Here is an 11,565-nt window from a genome sequence, read left to right as displayed (position 1 = left end):
GAAGTAGCAGCTCACTGTGGTTTGTTTTGCATTTCCCTCATGACTGATACTTTTCACTCTCCACACATTTAATTGAAAATATTTTGACTACAGTTAATGGTATTTTATGAGTAATGGAATTACTCATTTTAACTAGTTAAATGAAAAGTTACCTATCTTAATTAGTGAAACGCTAATGCTTTCTTCTGGAAAAAAAAGCCTGTAGTGACACATTGGAAATGCTTTGTAATCAGTATATTAAGGAGACATTCATACATTTCAAGAATTGCTTAAGTTCTGATATCCAGACTTAAGCTTGTGAACATGACTTTTAAACATACAATTAAAGCTATTCATAATTTGCTATACTACCAACATTAAATTACAGTTACTTTGGAGCATAAGTTAAATGGTTTAAAGTAAGCCTGGAACATACCTAAAACAAAACAAAAAACACCTTCCTATCTCATACATGCAAATTACTTTTCCATGTAAAGGTCTCGTCACTCAACTTCTAAATTAGCCTGTTCCAGAAGTCACTACTCTAAGGCTTATGGTCCAAAGAGAAGGAAAAAAAATGTAACCAAGGACTGATATAGTTATATATTTTTCTTTGAAAAGATGGCACTGCAGAAGGGAATGCAATTCTACAAGTGCAAGCCCTCAAGAAGCAGCTTATTATGATAAACCCCTTCTTCAGAAAAGTATTGTTTCTATCACTGATACCACAGGTTAAATTATATGGCATGCCACCTTCAAGTAACAGCTGAGGCAATAAATGCAGAGGCATTACAATGAATCCCACTTAATACAACTATACAAGCTAACACTTCTCTATAAATTAAGTTTTTTTTGTCTGACTGCCAGTTAAATACAGAATTTTAACTTCAGAGTTTAACAATTGGGTCATACACCAAAGTCAATACATATAACCTAGCAGTTCAGTCTAAGCTATTCCATGTACATAGCCGAAAGTAATTACAAAGTATGGCCTAACAAATGCTAGGGGGAAAATTTTTCTTAAATAGTTTTTACAGGTATTAAACTTATCTTGCACACTTAAGTCATCATACATACAGGGCAAAGTCAGAGCTTTTATATTTTGAGTTTATTCTTCATTTAACTTTTAAAACACTACTATAGTTGAATATTAAAACAAAAACAATAGCAAGTAGTGAGCATATTATGATTACAGTCCTTCACTCATTCACTACTGTATGTAAAACGCCAGCAGTGAGTGTCACTCACGGGCCACATTACGAGGTCTGACACTGAACACCACCCCTAGGGTGATGTTCATCATCCTCATATGCTTCTCCATTGTAATGGCGCCGTCTTTCCTGATTCGGATCAAAGTCCACCAGTTCTACCTGGTCCATTTCATCAGTCTCTTCCACTTCCTTCCTTTCAGGTAGGAGTTTTTCCAGCAAAGAGAGTTTATCAGGAGAGAGAAAGCCATTCTCAGGAAAGTTTACCTATAGAAAGAAATTTCTACTTTAAGTTCAATTTGATTTACTTCATAATTAGTTCCTTAAATTACTGTCGACCCATTTCCCCAAAACACATGTAACCGTAAAACTTTTCAGTGTATCCGCCAATCTCAGATTAGAACACGTTCTAAAAAAGGTACAGTGTCTAGTGTTCTGAACTAGTTTCAGTTTGAGACATATGGCACAAGTAAGGCCTTTTTAAAAAATAATGATCTCAGTAAAACTGTACTGTAATAACCATTGTTCTGTTCAGCAAATACATTATACAAGAGCCTTTCCTAAAATACCTTTTATGAACCACCGTACTAATAAACCAAGCATTGTAATTTTTGCCAAAAATTCACAATAGTTGTCCCAAGTCCTTCCACTGAAACTGTAAGATCCCAGTTACAGCCCTGGCTGGTGTGGCTCAAGTGGATCGAGTGCCAGCCTGCAGATCAAATGGTTATTCACCCAATCCCCAGTCAGGGCACATGCCTAGGTTGTGGGCAAGGTCCTTAATAAGGGGTGTGTAAGAAGCAACCACACACTGATGTTTCCCTCCATCTTCCCCTTTTTCTAAAAATAAAAACAAAATCCTGCCCCGGCTGGTGTAGCTCAGTGGACTGAGCACTGGCCTGTCAATCAAAGGGTAGATGGTTCAATTCCCAGTCAGGGCACATGCCTGGATTCTGGGCCAGGTCTCCAGTAGGGGGCACATGAGAGGCAATCACACACTGATGTTTCCCTCTCTCCCTCCCTTTCCCCTGTATAAAAATAAACAAAATCTTATAAAAAAACAAAAAGAAAATCTTAAACATACCTACCTGCCATGCACTGTGCCCCATTAACCAATCTTTAAGTAGCCAAATAATGGGGCAAACCAAAACCAATCCCAACATGTTAACAATGACCAACACAACAGTAAGTAGTATTAGACCAATGTTATTTCTTCCTGGACAAGGGAGAAGATAAATTTGAAGCTTCTTCCCACTGAGAAAAATGTAAATGTTACCAGATTTTAGTAAGTAGTCACTTAAATATTCCTAGAATACGTTCCAGCTTACCTTAAATTCGATGATTAGGCGACCCTTTTCATACGGTCTACGATAAATCGGCATGCCTTCATTTAGTACACACTTGATATCTCCATGCTTGACAATCTGGCCTAAAAACATCGAAGCCAAGTTCTTCCTTAAATACAGCCACATTTTAACAAATAGGGGAAAATAAAGAACAGAGGAATGTCCTAGCTCACTCACAGGAGGTAAAGTTACAAATCAATACTTTACTTTTCATTTATGGATTTTCTAGGGGCTTCCAAAAAAAGAGCCAAGACCATATAATTTCAGCTCAGCTCATAAGGAGGATATGTAACTGAGCAAGTACGTTTCCGTAGCGTCTATACTAGCTATCTGCAGAGAACGAAAAGAAATGACCAGAATAGAAAGAGAGGCTCATGCTACCATACCTGGATGAGAGGTGATGACTATGGTTCGGTTGTCAAGAGTACCTATTGGCTTTTGGAAGCCACACAGTGCTTCAACCAGCTGTATGTCCATACACATGAAAAGGTCTTCTCCTCGCCTGCATTAGCATAAATATAGCACATACTCAGATCTTTCAAATCACCAGTAAGTACCACAGTAGGCAATTTTTTTCTTAACAGCAGCAAGGTTATCTTTCACAAAAAATGTCCTTTCTTCTCCATTCTTAAACAGTCGAGAACTGGGAACAGCAACTACACAGAATCTGCCAGCCCTACTTTCTGGACAAGGCTTCAGAACCCTTCCACATACTCTAGGTGGTGTCTACCATTTCTGACCTGTTTCATTACCTAATTTTAAATCTAGTTTCTCAGAGGAGAAAAAAGTCTCACAAAAGTGAGGCTAAAAGAAAGCAAATGTGTATCAGGAAAAAGACATTATAGTGTAAGTTGGACAGACCTCAGCTGGGTCCTGGATTATGGGGCCCTATGAAATTTACTCATGCACATAAATTGAGACAGCGCCTGGCAGGTTATAAACACAATCTTTTATACTTAACATGCCATTTCCTCCTCAGATTTTCTTCCTTTTCTAATCCACATTAAAAAAACATCAGGCAGAACACCCTCTTGAAAACACCTGAGGATTTATCTCAAACAACAGCATTAAAATCCTGAGCTTGACAGTGTGTTTCATTGTTGAGACACTCACTGAATGTTCTTTTACAATGAATTTAAAACCAATTCCTTCAGCCCTGACCTGTGTGGCTCAGTTGGTTGGACATTACTGTTCCACAGAGTGAAAGGGTGCTGATTCAATTCCTGGTCAGGACACATGCCTAGGCTGTGGGTTCAGTCCTGGGCTGGGGTGCATACAAGAAGCAATAATGTTTCTCTCCCTCTCCCCCTCTCGTCCCCTCTCTCTAAATAAATAAATAAAACAAAATCTTAAAAAACCGAAGGAATTCCTTCATATGTCATTCCTAGTAAGATTAGAATCCTAATCCAGTCCAGAATTTTAAAGTCAGCCATGGGTGTATATTGATCACATTTGCTGTTGACCATCAAGTTTTCTTGTGCTTTGCTTTAAGTTCACTGGAAACACTATCAAATATTTCACAGCACCCTGGCTGGTGTAGCTCAGTGATTGAGTGTGGGTCTGTGAACCAAAGGGTTGCCCATTCAATTCCCAGTCAGGGCAGCACATGCCTGGGTTGCAGGCCAGGTCCCCAGGAGGGGATGCACGTGGCAACCACAAATTAATGTTTATCTCCCTCTCTTTCTCCCTCCCTTGTAAAAATAAAATCTTAAATTTTTTTTTCAAAGCAACAGGTCCAAATTTACAGTTTTTAATAGAGATGGTTCTAGACACTTAAACTTCAGGGCAAAATTTTGTCTAGGGAGGTGTCCCCTAATCCACCTGTTCATTACATTCATACAAATCATCAAACTGAAGTTCTTATCCTTTAAATTCCAGATTAGGTAACAGCTTACCTAAATTTAGATAAAAAGCTAAAATCTGATTTTTTTTAGTGTCTTTTAAAAGATGGAAATACTAATGATTAACAACCTTTTAGAAAAGATATTACCCAGAGCTTTGCTCTCCCAATAGATTTTTCCAGGGCATTTCTAGGAAATATGTTCTGAGAGTAATGAAAAGCTCACTTACACTTCTAAAAAATATTCCAACTATGAAAGATGTCAGTTTGAGTAAATGGTTAAAGTTTTTACCGAGTGAAAACAGTATGGTCCTTCTGATCTAAAACAATGATAATATCTCCTGGCTCTAGCCCTGGTTCTTGGTCTCCTTCACCATGGAATGTTATCTTCTGGCCATCTTTCATGCCTAAAAACAAAAGGTTAATTTTATACTCTTATTTAACATCCAACTAAGGTCAGATTCGCAATCTGTTAAGAAGCACAGATGCATGTTTATGTGTGCATAAAAAGAAAGTTCATTCAAGTTTTTCATTTGATTGGTCCAATTTCTTACTGCAGAAAGCTACCACAGTGGAGAACACAAACTTCACCAGATCAGGCCCCAGGCCTCAAGACTCAGAGCTATTTACTACCAGCTGCATTATCCAGGGAAGCAAGTTGCGTAACTTTCTTAACCATCAACTGTCCCACAGAGACCTACCTCATCAAAGCTGTTATGAGGATAAAAAAAAAAAAAAAAAACAAGTCCTATGCTGACAACAAATCAGTGACTGGCAAACACTATAACCATGAATGTTAACTATTTCAATTTCATGGAATGTATAGTATATCATTATTTCTATTAACCCTAACAGAAACATACATCAAAACTATCTTTTCCTTATTATATTACCAATATTTACATATAGGAAATCTATACCTAACATCTAAGTAACTGAAAAACTCATACCATTTTGTTGAAGAAATGATCCAGTTTAGCACCCTTAAAAAAGGATAAATATGTAACACTCCCTTCAGCCTATGTGGTTAGTGTTAAAAGCACAAGTATTTTCCAATAAAAATTTAAACCACAAGATCAGCATCACACACTGATAAAACTAAACATACTCTGGTTTTAATCATGGTGAGGTAATGTACCTGTCTTGTTACAATACTGTAACAAACTCAGGTATGTTTTGCTGGTTGTTTCATTACAGTAAAGAGCATGGGTAAAGGCAAAATTAATGCCCTCCCCTAAGTACATATATGGGTAGCAGAGGGGGTGCAGGGATGCCACGCATCATACTGGAGAAAAAAAATCCCAACTACAAAATGTGGGCCAAACGAGGAGGGAAATGTGAGGAAGTGTAGTATCATGATCCACAGGGGAAACTACTATTGCAGGGCTTAAGGAATGCAGATGTACCCATTAATGAGATGGTGTCACATTTATTATTTCAGAATAGCAAAGTCAGAGATTTTAATTTACTCAGTTTACATATATTTGATTTCTACAACAAACGTGCATTGCTGTAATACATTTAAAAATATTTTTATAAATTCTGAAATTAAGGAATTGGCAAAATAAAAAAATGTAAAGTTAGTTACATGTTATAACCTAAAATCCAAGAGTCAGAAACCAGTAAGACAGGTTTACATAGTCTGTAAAAAACACTTTATAAAGCAGTATTCTTAAGTTCTTACAAATCAATTAAAAAAAAATTTCGCTAGGGAAATTTTCAAGGAAATATTAGTTTTAGTGAGGCCCCTCACAATCAAAAATACGTACTACTTAACCCAGCAGTTCCTAAGGAACTTAACAATGTGTGCAAAAGCTAATTAATTACAATTTAGAACGAGGTAGACCTAGTAATTTATCCCACCATTCTATCATTTAATGATGTGCATTATGTTAACTTAGGAGATTCCTAATGTATTCCCCACAGATGTGCAAAAATGTCTGGATGGAAAAACATCCAGATATTGGATGTAGATAAGATATCTCTGGCTGATAAGATCATACATACACCCCTATTGAGAATCATTTTTATGAATCATATAAATCATTTTATTTATAAAATGTAAATATTCTTGCCATAGCTTTAAAGAGTTAAGAAACGGCTAGAACTCACCTTTGTCAATATGAACTTCTAGAATCTTCTTCTCTCGAACTATCTTCCTTCCATTGCAGCTTTTACATCTATCTTTAGGACTGATCCGTTCACCGTGGCCCTGGCACTCCATGCACACAGATTGAATCTGCTGAACCATTCCAGGTCCTATCTGATGAATTCTTATTTGCATCCCAGTACCTCGGCAATTGGGACAGCACTCTACTGCTCCTTTCTTACCACCTCGGCCTAAATAGTTTTAAAAGAAATTAAATTATGTTTAAACTCAGTGTTGGACACACTAACGAATGTTTTAATAAGAGAGTTCCTAAACACTTCACTTTTAACATTTGCAAGATATGATGGAATGCTGCCTTAAGAACCCACAACTCAGCCTTTGTATTTGACAACATACAGCTGCAGTCAGCCTCAGTTATATCTATAAACAGACTACTATTTTCCCAAGGAGCCATTTCAGAATTGTGAATTTTAAATGTGCTCCCAAATAACAATTCATAGAACATACTTTATCTGTGAGATGAGAATATTTTAATCTATGAAAAAATAGGACACTGTTTAAATCATACTACATATTATGAAACCACTGGAATGATTATGTTTTAGAGATAATAATAAGTACTTGCTTGAACAATGTTTAGAAAGAAAGACACTAAGAGTGATTACAACTACATTTAAACATATATATATAAAAGTGCCAATATTTTGCTAGTATTTCTCTAGATGGTAGGTTTATGTAGTTTTCTTTTTATTTGCACTCTTCAATCTTTAGGTAGTGTATTTTTGTCAGTTTTTTATCTCCAGAAAGGCTTCAGTTATAGTTAAGATGTTAAAAGACCATACCTTCACATTTGTCACAAATCACATTCTTTTGCAGAGCTAGTTTTCTTGTCGCACCATTATATAAATCTTCTAAGGTCACCGAGAGCTGATGTACAACATTTTTACCTGGAACAAAATATTGCTCATTAGAACCTAAGATGCTGCATCTTATTTGCGTTCAATGCACCATAAAAATGGTAAAGAATAATGAAAGGTGAGGCTCATAGGGTATATCTGTTGACTATTACATGCATATGCATAGAATGTTGTCTACATTATCCCCACATGATCCTCAAACTGTAATTTCAGATAAGGAAAATTGGGTGAGATTAAATAGTTTGCCTGAGAATGTAGTGTAGCTATCTTACAGATTATGGCAATCAAAAACATTAACTGCAGAATCACCTCAGAGAACCAATGTCATTTAAATAAAGGCATATTTCACAGTAATTACTCTAAACTGTACTTCTGTCCCAATACGTTCTTTAAGTCTTTCACTTACTAGGACATTGAGCAACATGACAAATTACTTCATCCAACAACTCCTTTAGCACACTAACTTCCATGCTACAACAATCACGACTGACCAGGGAAGCTGATGCATTTATTCAGTCTCCACTAAGTACCAATTACTACTACTTCCAGAAGCAGGAATAGCACATTTACTACTTGGCCAGCACTAGTTTCAAGAGTGGATTTCTGCCCTGGCTGGTGTAGCTCAGTGGATTGAGCATGGGCCTGCGATCCAGATGATCGAGGTTCGATTCCCAATCAGGGCACATGCCTGGGTTGCAGGCCAGTTCCCAGCAGGGGACTCATGAGAGGCAACCACACATTGATATTTCTCTCCCTATCTCCTTCCCTTCCCCTCTAAAGATAAATAAATAAAATCCAAAAAAAAAAAAAAAGAAAGAGTGGATTTCTGCCCTGGCTAGTGTAGCTCATAGACTGAGTGCCCACCTGCGAACCAAAGGTTAGATTCCCAGTCAGGGCGCAGGTCTGGGTTGCAGGCCAGGTCCCTGGTAGGGAATGTGGGAGAGGCGACCACACACTGATGTTTCTCTCCCTTTCTCCTTCCCCTCTCTCTAGAAATAAATAAAATCTTAAAAAAAAATAAAGCTGTTTTACATCTACACTATTCAACACAGTAGCCACTAAGTCACATGTGGCTTTTGAGCACATCAATGTGGCTATCGCAGACTAGATTGAATTTTGTCTGGTCTAAATTTGTTTAGACCACTGGCTACTGAGGAGTGCCATATCTCATTTCAGAACGGGAAGTGGAAGGTAGAGATCATATGAGGACACCAGCCAATGGTTAATAAGTCCCTAGCCAGTGGTTCTTCCACAAGGACTTTACCCACCACAAAACAGTATTGCCTTATGCCTAAGTGAAAAAAAAGTTCTTAAACTCTTATCTGCACAACATGCCTGTTGTGTACATTTCTAGTTGCCAATGAAGTGTGAAGTACCAGTAACTATATTCTTCTGCTCCTAGCTTCACCTTGGGTTCTGTATCATATAGTCCCACATAGTTGGGTCCAGCATGCTGTAAGCTGCCCTTCTTACTTTAGCTTTACAGATTTGAGAGTATAAAAAAATAAAGCTTAAGTTTGATTAAGGAAGCATTTTCTGGTATCACACAGACAGACCCTTCATTTTATCTAAATCGCACAGAGGAGTCTGCCAGTCAATTCATTATTAAAAAGATAATTCAAACAAACAAACAAACAAACAAACAAACAAACAGAAAAAACCCTACTACTTTTCTCCGGGACAAACCACCCTAAGTGACTGACTGCGATTGCAAATTGTTTTAAGACAATAAACACACACCCCCCCCTTTCAAGAAAAACTGAGTAAACAACTTCCAGTCGAATTTTAAATGGCTCAAAGTGAAATTTAATGGCTTCCCTACTCCTTCAAAATGGGTTCTAACCATTAGCCCTTATTTGTGTAAACTGTACTGGGAACAAAGTGAGATCGACTCTGACCCTAACACTGTTTTCCTATGATAAATATCTCTACAGCCAGGAAATGACATTTTTTTATAAATGCAAAAGGCACATATCTTCGTATAATAAAAATGAAGCAATGATAAACAGATGGCAGGCTATTTGGAGGTAGTGAACCTAATATTCCAATCCTGATTACTATGTCTTGCTACATGACCTCAAACTTGGACTCTTTTTCAACTGAGTACCTCCTACTGGGTTGGGGCTATCAGATAAGATCTGTCAAAAGGGCTTTGAAAATTACATTCCTATACTTTGTTCCTTTAACTAATGCTTACTAAACCTTACTAAAGTTTGTGTCCAACAATCCAAGTCACTTGTTAGCACTTGAATGGCCTAAATAATGTTACATCAAATCTCATTTAAAAAAACTATACCATAAATCAAAATGGCAGTTCACAGTTTGCAACATTATACCAATATTTAAAATAGGTGAATTCTCAAAAATTTGCTTTGACCAAGAGGCTACTTTGAATCACTGCATGTGAACTAGATTATTTTCTTACCTCTCCTTTCCCTCTGCATCCTTCCTCCTCCTCCAAAAAACATATCAAAGATATCCATGGGGGAGCCAAAACCACCACCTGCTCCACCTTCTTTAATTGCCTGTTCTCCTCCTTTATCATATAATTCCCTTTTCTTTGCATCAGAGAGCACTTCGTAAGCTTGAGAAATCTGTTTAAACTGTTCGAGAAAAGAAGTGTTACAAGGCATAGCCACTACATTTGGCATACTAAATTTCACGTTGTAATGGAATTACATACCCCTGGCAGACTACTATTCAAGCTATGTTTATGAGTATAAATATACAACTTGCCTTCTCTCCTTCATTTGGATTCTTATCAGGGTGGTACTTCAAGGCCAGCTTCCTGTAAGCCTTTTTCAATTCTTCCTGGGTGGCATTGGGTTTGACCCCCAAAACATCATAATAAGTGGTTTCTTTAACCATTTTTGACAGCCTGAAATTTAAAAAAAAAATGCAATTTTAACCAGCAGTTGTAATTAGTTAAATCAGAGTTTAAAATAGGAAAATCTCTTCTTTGCCAAATCTGATTATAAGAACCCCACCTTCCCTGAATTTCAGACTAGGTAACAATTCCTGTGATAATCCAGCCGTCAGTTCTAACCAACTAAATACAAGCTAATAATTATCTGGGAACAATTCAAAAGCTTTCTCCTATAGCAGCTGGTTTCCAGTCTTCCACACGAAAAAGCCTCCATACTAACACCACTATCATCTTATTTCTTCCGAGTTTCCCTTCTCCCTCAGAAACAGAAGTAATCAAAAAGAGCACAAACAGGTTCAGTCCACTGCTTATTCCATTATCATCGTCTTTGGTAAATTTCGTAAGTCACACACTCCCTAGAAAAAAAAATACATCTGGGTACAGAGGGGGAGGCAAGGAGTGGTTTGAAACTGTTGGACAATCCTAAGTGTTTCTCAATCGCAGGACTCACAGCGCCTTCACGAACACCGCCGAACCCTCACCCCCCACAAGTCAGCGTAGCTTACACGACGTTAAGTTTCCCCTGCACTAGGCGCAGATTGTTAAAATTTTCTTCCTTTCCCCCTCTCACTACGGAGCGAAGGGGTAGAAGCCCAGCCAGCAACAAAGAGGAGAGACGCGAGAAGCGAAACCATAGCCTCCACCCGACTCCTCCCGCAGCCCCTCGCCCTAGGCTCCTTTTGCGCTTGCGCGCAGGGTCTCCCACCCCCAAGAGAGCGCGAGGGGAGGGGGCGCGCAAGGAGGAAAAGCCTTAGATAGCAAGTCCTTGGAGACCTCAGGTTGGATGGAATATAGGGGAAGCTGTATGAAAGGTCTCGGGCCTACACACTACGTGCCAAAGATAGCTTGCCGGGGTACACACCAGGCCTCCAAAATGAGAATCGTGGATCCCAGAACCAATACCTCTCCCGCCCACGCGGAGCCAACCGCCTTCCCACCACGGCTCCATCCAGCTTCATGGCGCCGTTAATGGCGCCGGCCTTGGCTCCACGGAAAGCGCGAGGGCTGAAACTCACCGGTGAGCGGGCCGAGGCAGGTGTGGAGGAGCGGGAAAGGGCGCGTTACGGCGCGCAGCTCCGAAAGCCGCCGCTCCTCCGCTTCTCACCGAGTGTTCTGGAAAGTTCCGCCCGGCGCGCCGGGGCAGTCGTCTTTTGTATCCGAGCCCAGACGCGTCACCCGCAGGAAGTCCCGCCCTTCCCGCCGCTGCCACCGCCCGCGGTTACCCGGGTAACAGCGCGG

At 39.0% G+C, this 11,565-nt stretch overlaps 1 protein-coding gene across 1 annotated transcript; it reads right to left on the bottom strand.

Moving 5' to 3' along the window:
- Positions 1-218: 218 nt before the first annotated feature.
- Positions 219-11,501, bottom strand: DNAJA1 (DnaJ heat shock protein family (Hsp40) member A1). The gene is made up of 9 exons (XM_037036117.1): positions 11,343-11,501; positions 10,137-10,278; positions 9,826-10,003; positions 7,326-7,430; positions 6,486-6,713; positions 4,666-4,780; positions 2,920-3,035; positions 2,516-2,616; positions 219-1,454 (listed from the first exon to the last, which is right to left on the bottom strand). The coding sequence occupies exons 2-9, from the start codon at positions 10,266-10,268 to the stop codon at positions 1,236-1,238; spliced, it is 1,194 nt and encodes a 397-aa protein (XP_036892012.1). The 5' UTR covers positions 10,269-10,278; positions 11,343-11,501; the 3' UTR covers positions 219-1,235.
- Between the last annotated feature and the right edge of the window lie 64 nt (positions 11,502-11,565).

This window comes from Sturnira hondurensis, unplaced genomic scaffold (assembly GCF_014824575.4).
Source record: "Sturnira hondurensis isolate 20B ecotype Veracruz unplaced genomic scaffold, ASM1482457v3 Scaffold0022566, whole genome shotgun sequence".
In the NCBI taxonomy this organism is placed as follows: domain Eukaryota; kingdom Metazoa; phylum Chordata; class Mammalia; order Chiroptera; family Phyllostomidae; genus Sturnira; species Sturnira hondurensis.
The sequence above is the reverse complement of the archived record's forward strand: the minus strand, read 5'-3'. Positions and strand labels throughout refer to the sequence as shown.

What these genes read in the sequence shown, in the direction of transcription:
- DNAJA1 (XM_037036117.1), bottom strand. Translation starts at nt 10,268, where the DNA reads ATGGTTAAAGAAACCACTTATTATGATGTTTTGGGGGTCAAACCCAAT. An exon ending in ATCCAAATGAAGGAGAGAAG is followed by an intron (nt 10,004 to 10,136) that starts GCAAGTTGTATA and finishes TTTCTCGAACAG; the next exon opens with TTTAAACAGATTTCTCAAGC. An exon ending in GACCATACTGTTTTCACTCG is followed by an intron (nt 3,036 to 4,665) that starts GTAAAAACTTTA and finishes ATGCTAATGCAG; the next exon opens with GCGAGGAGAAGACCTTTTCA.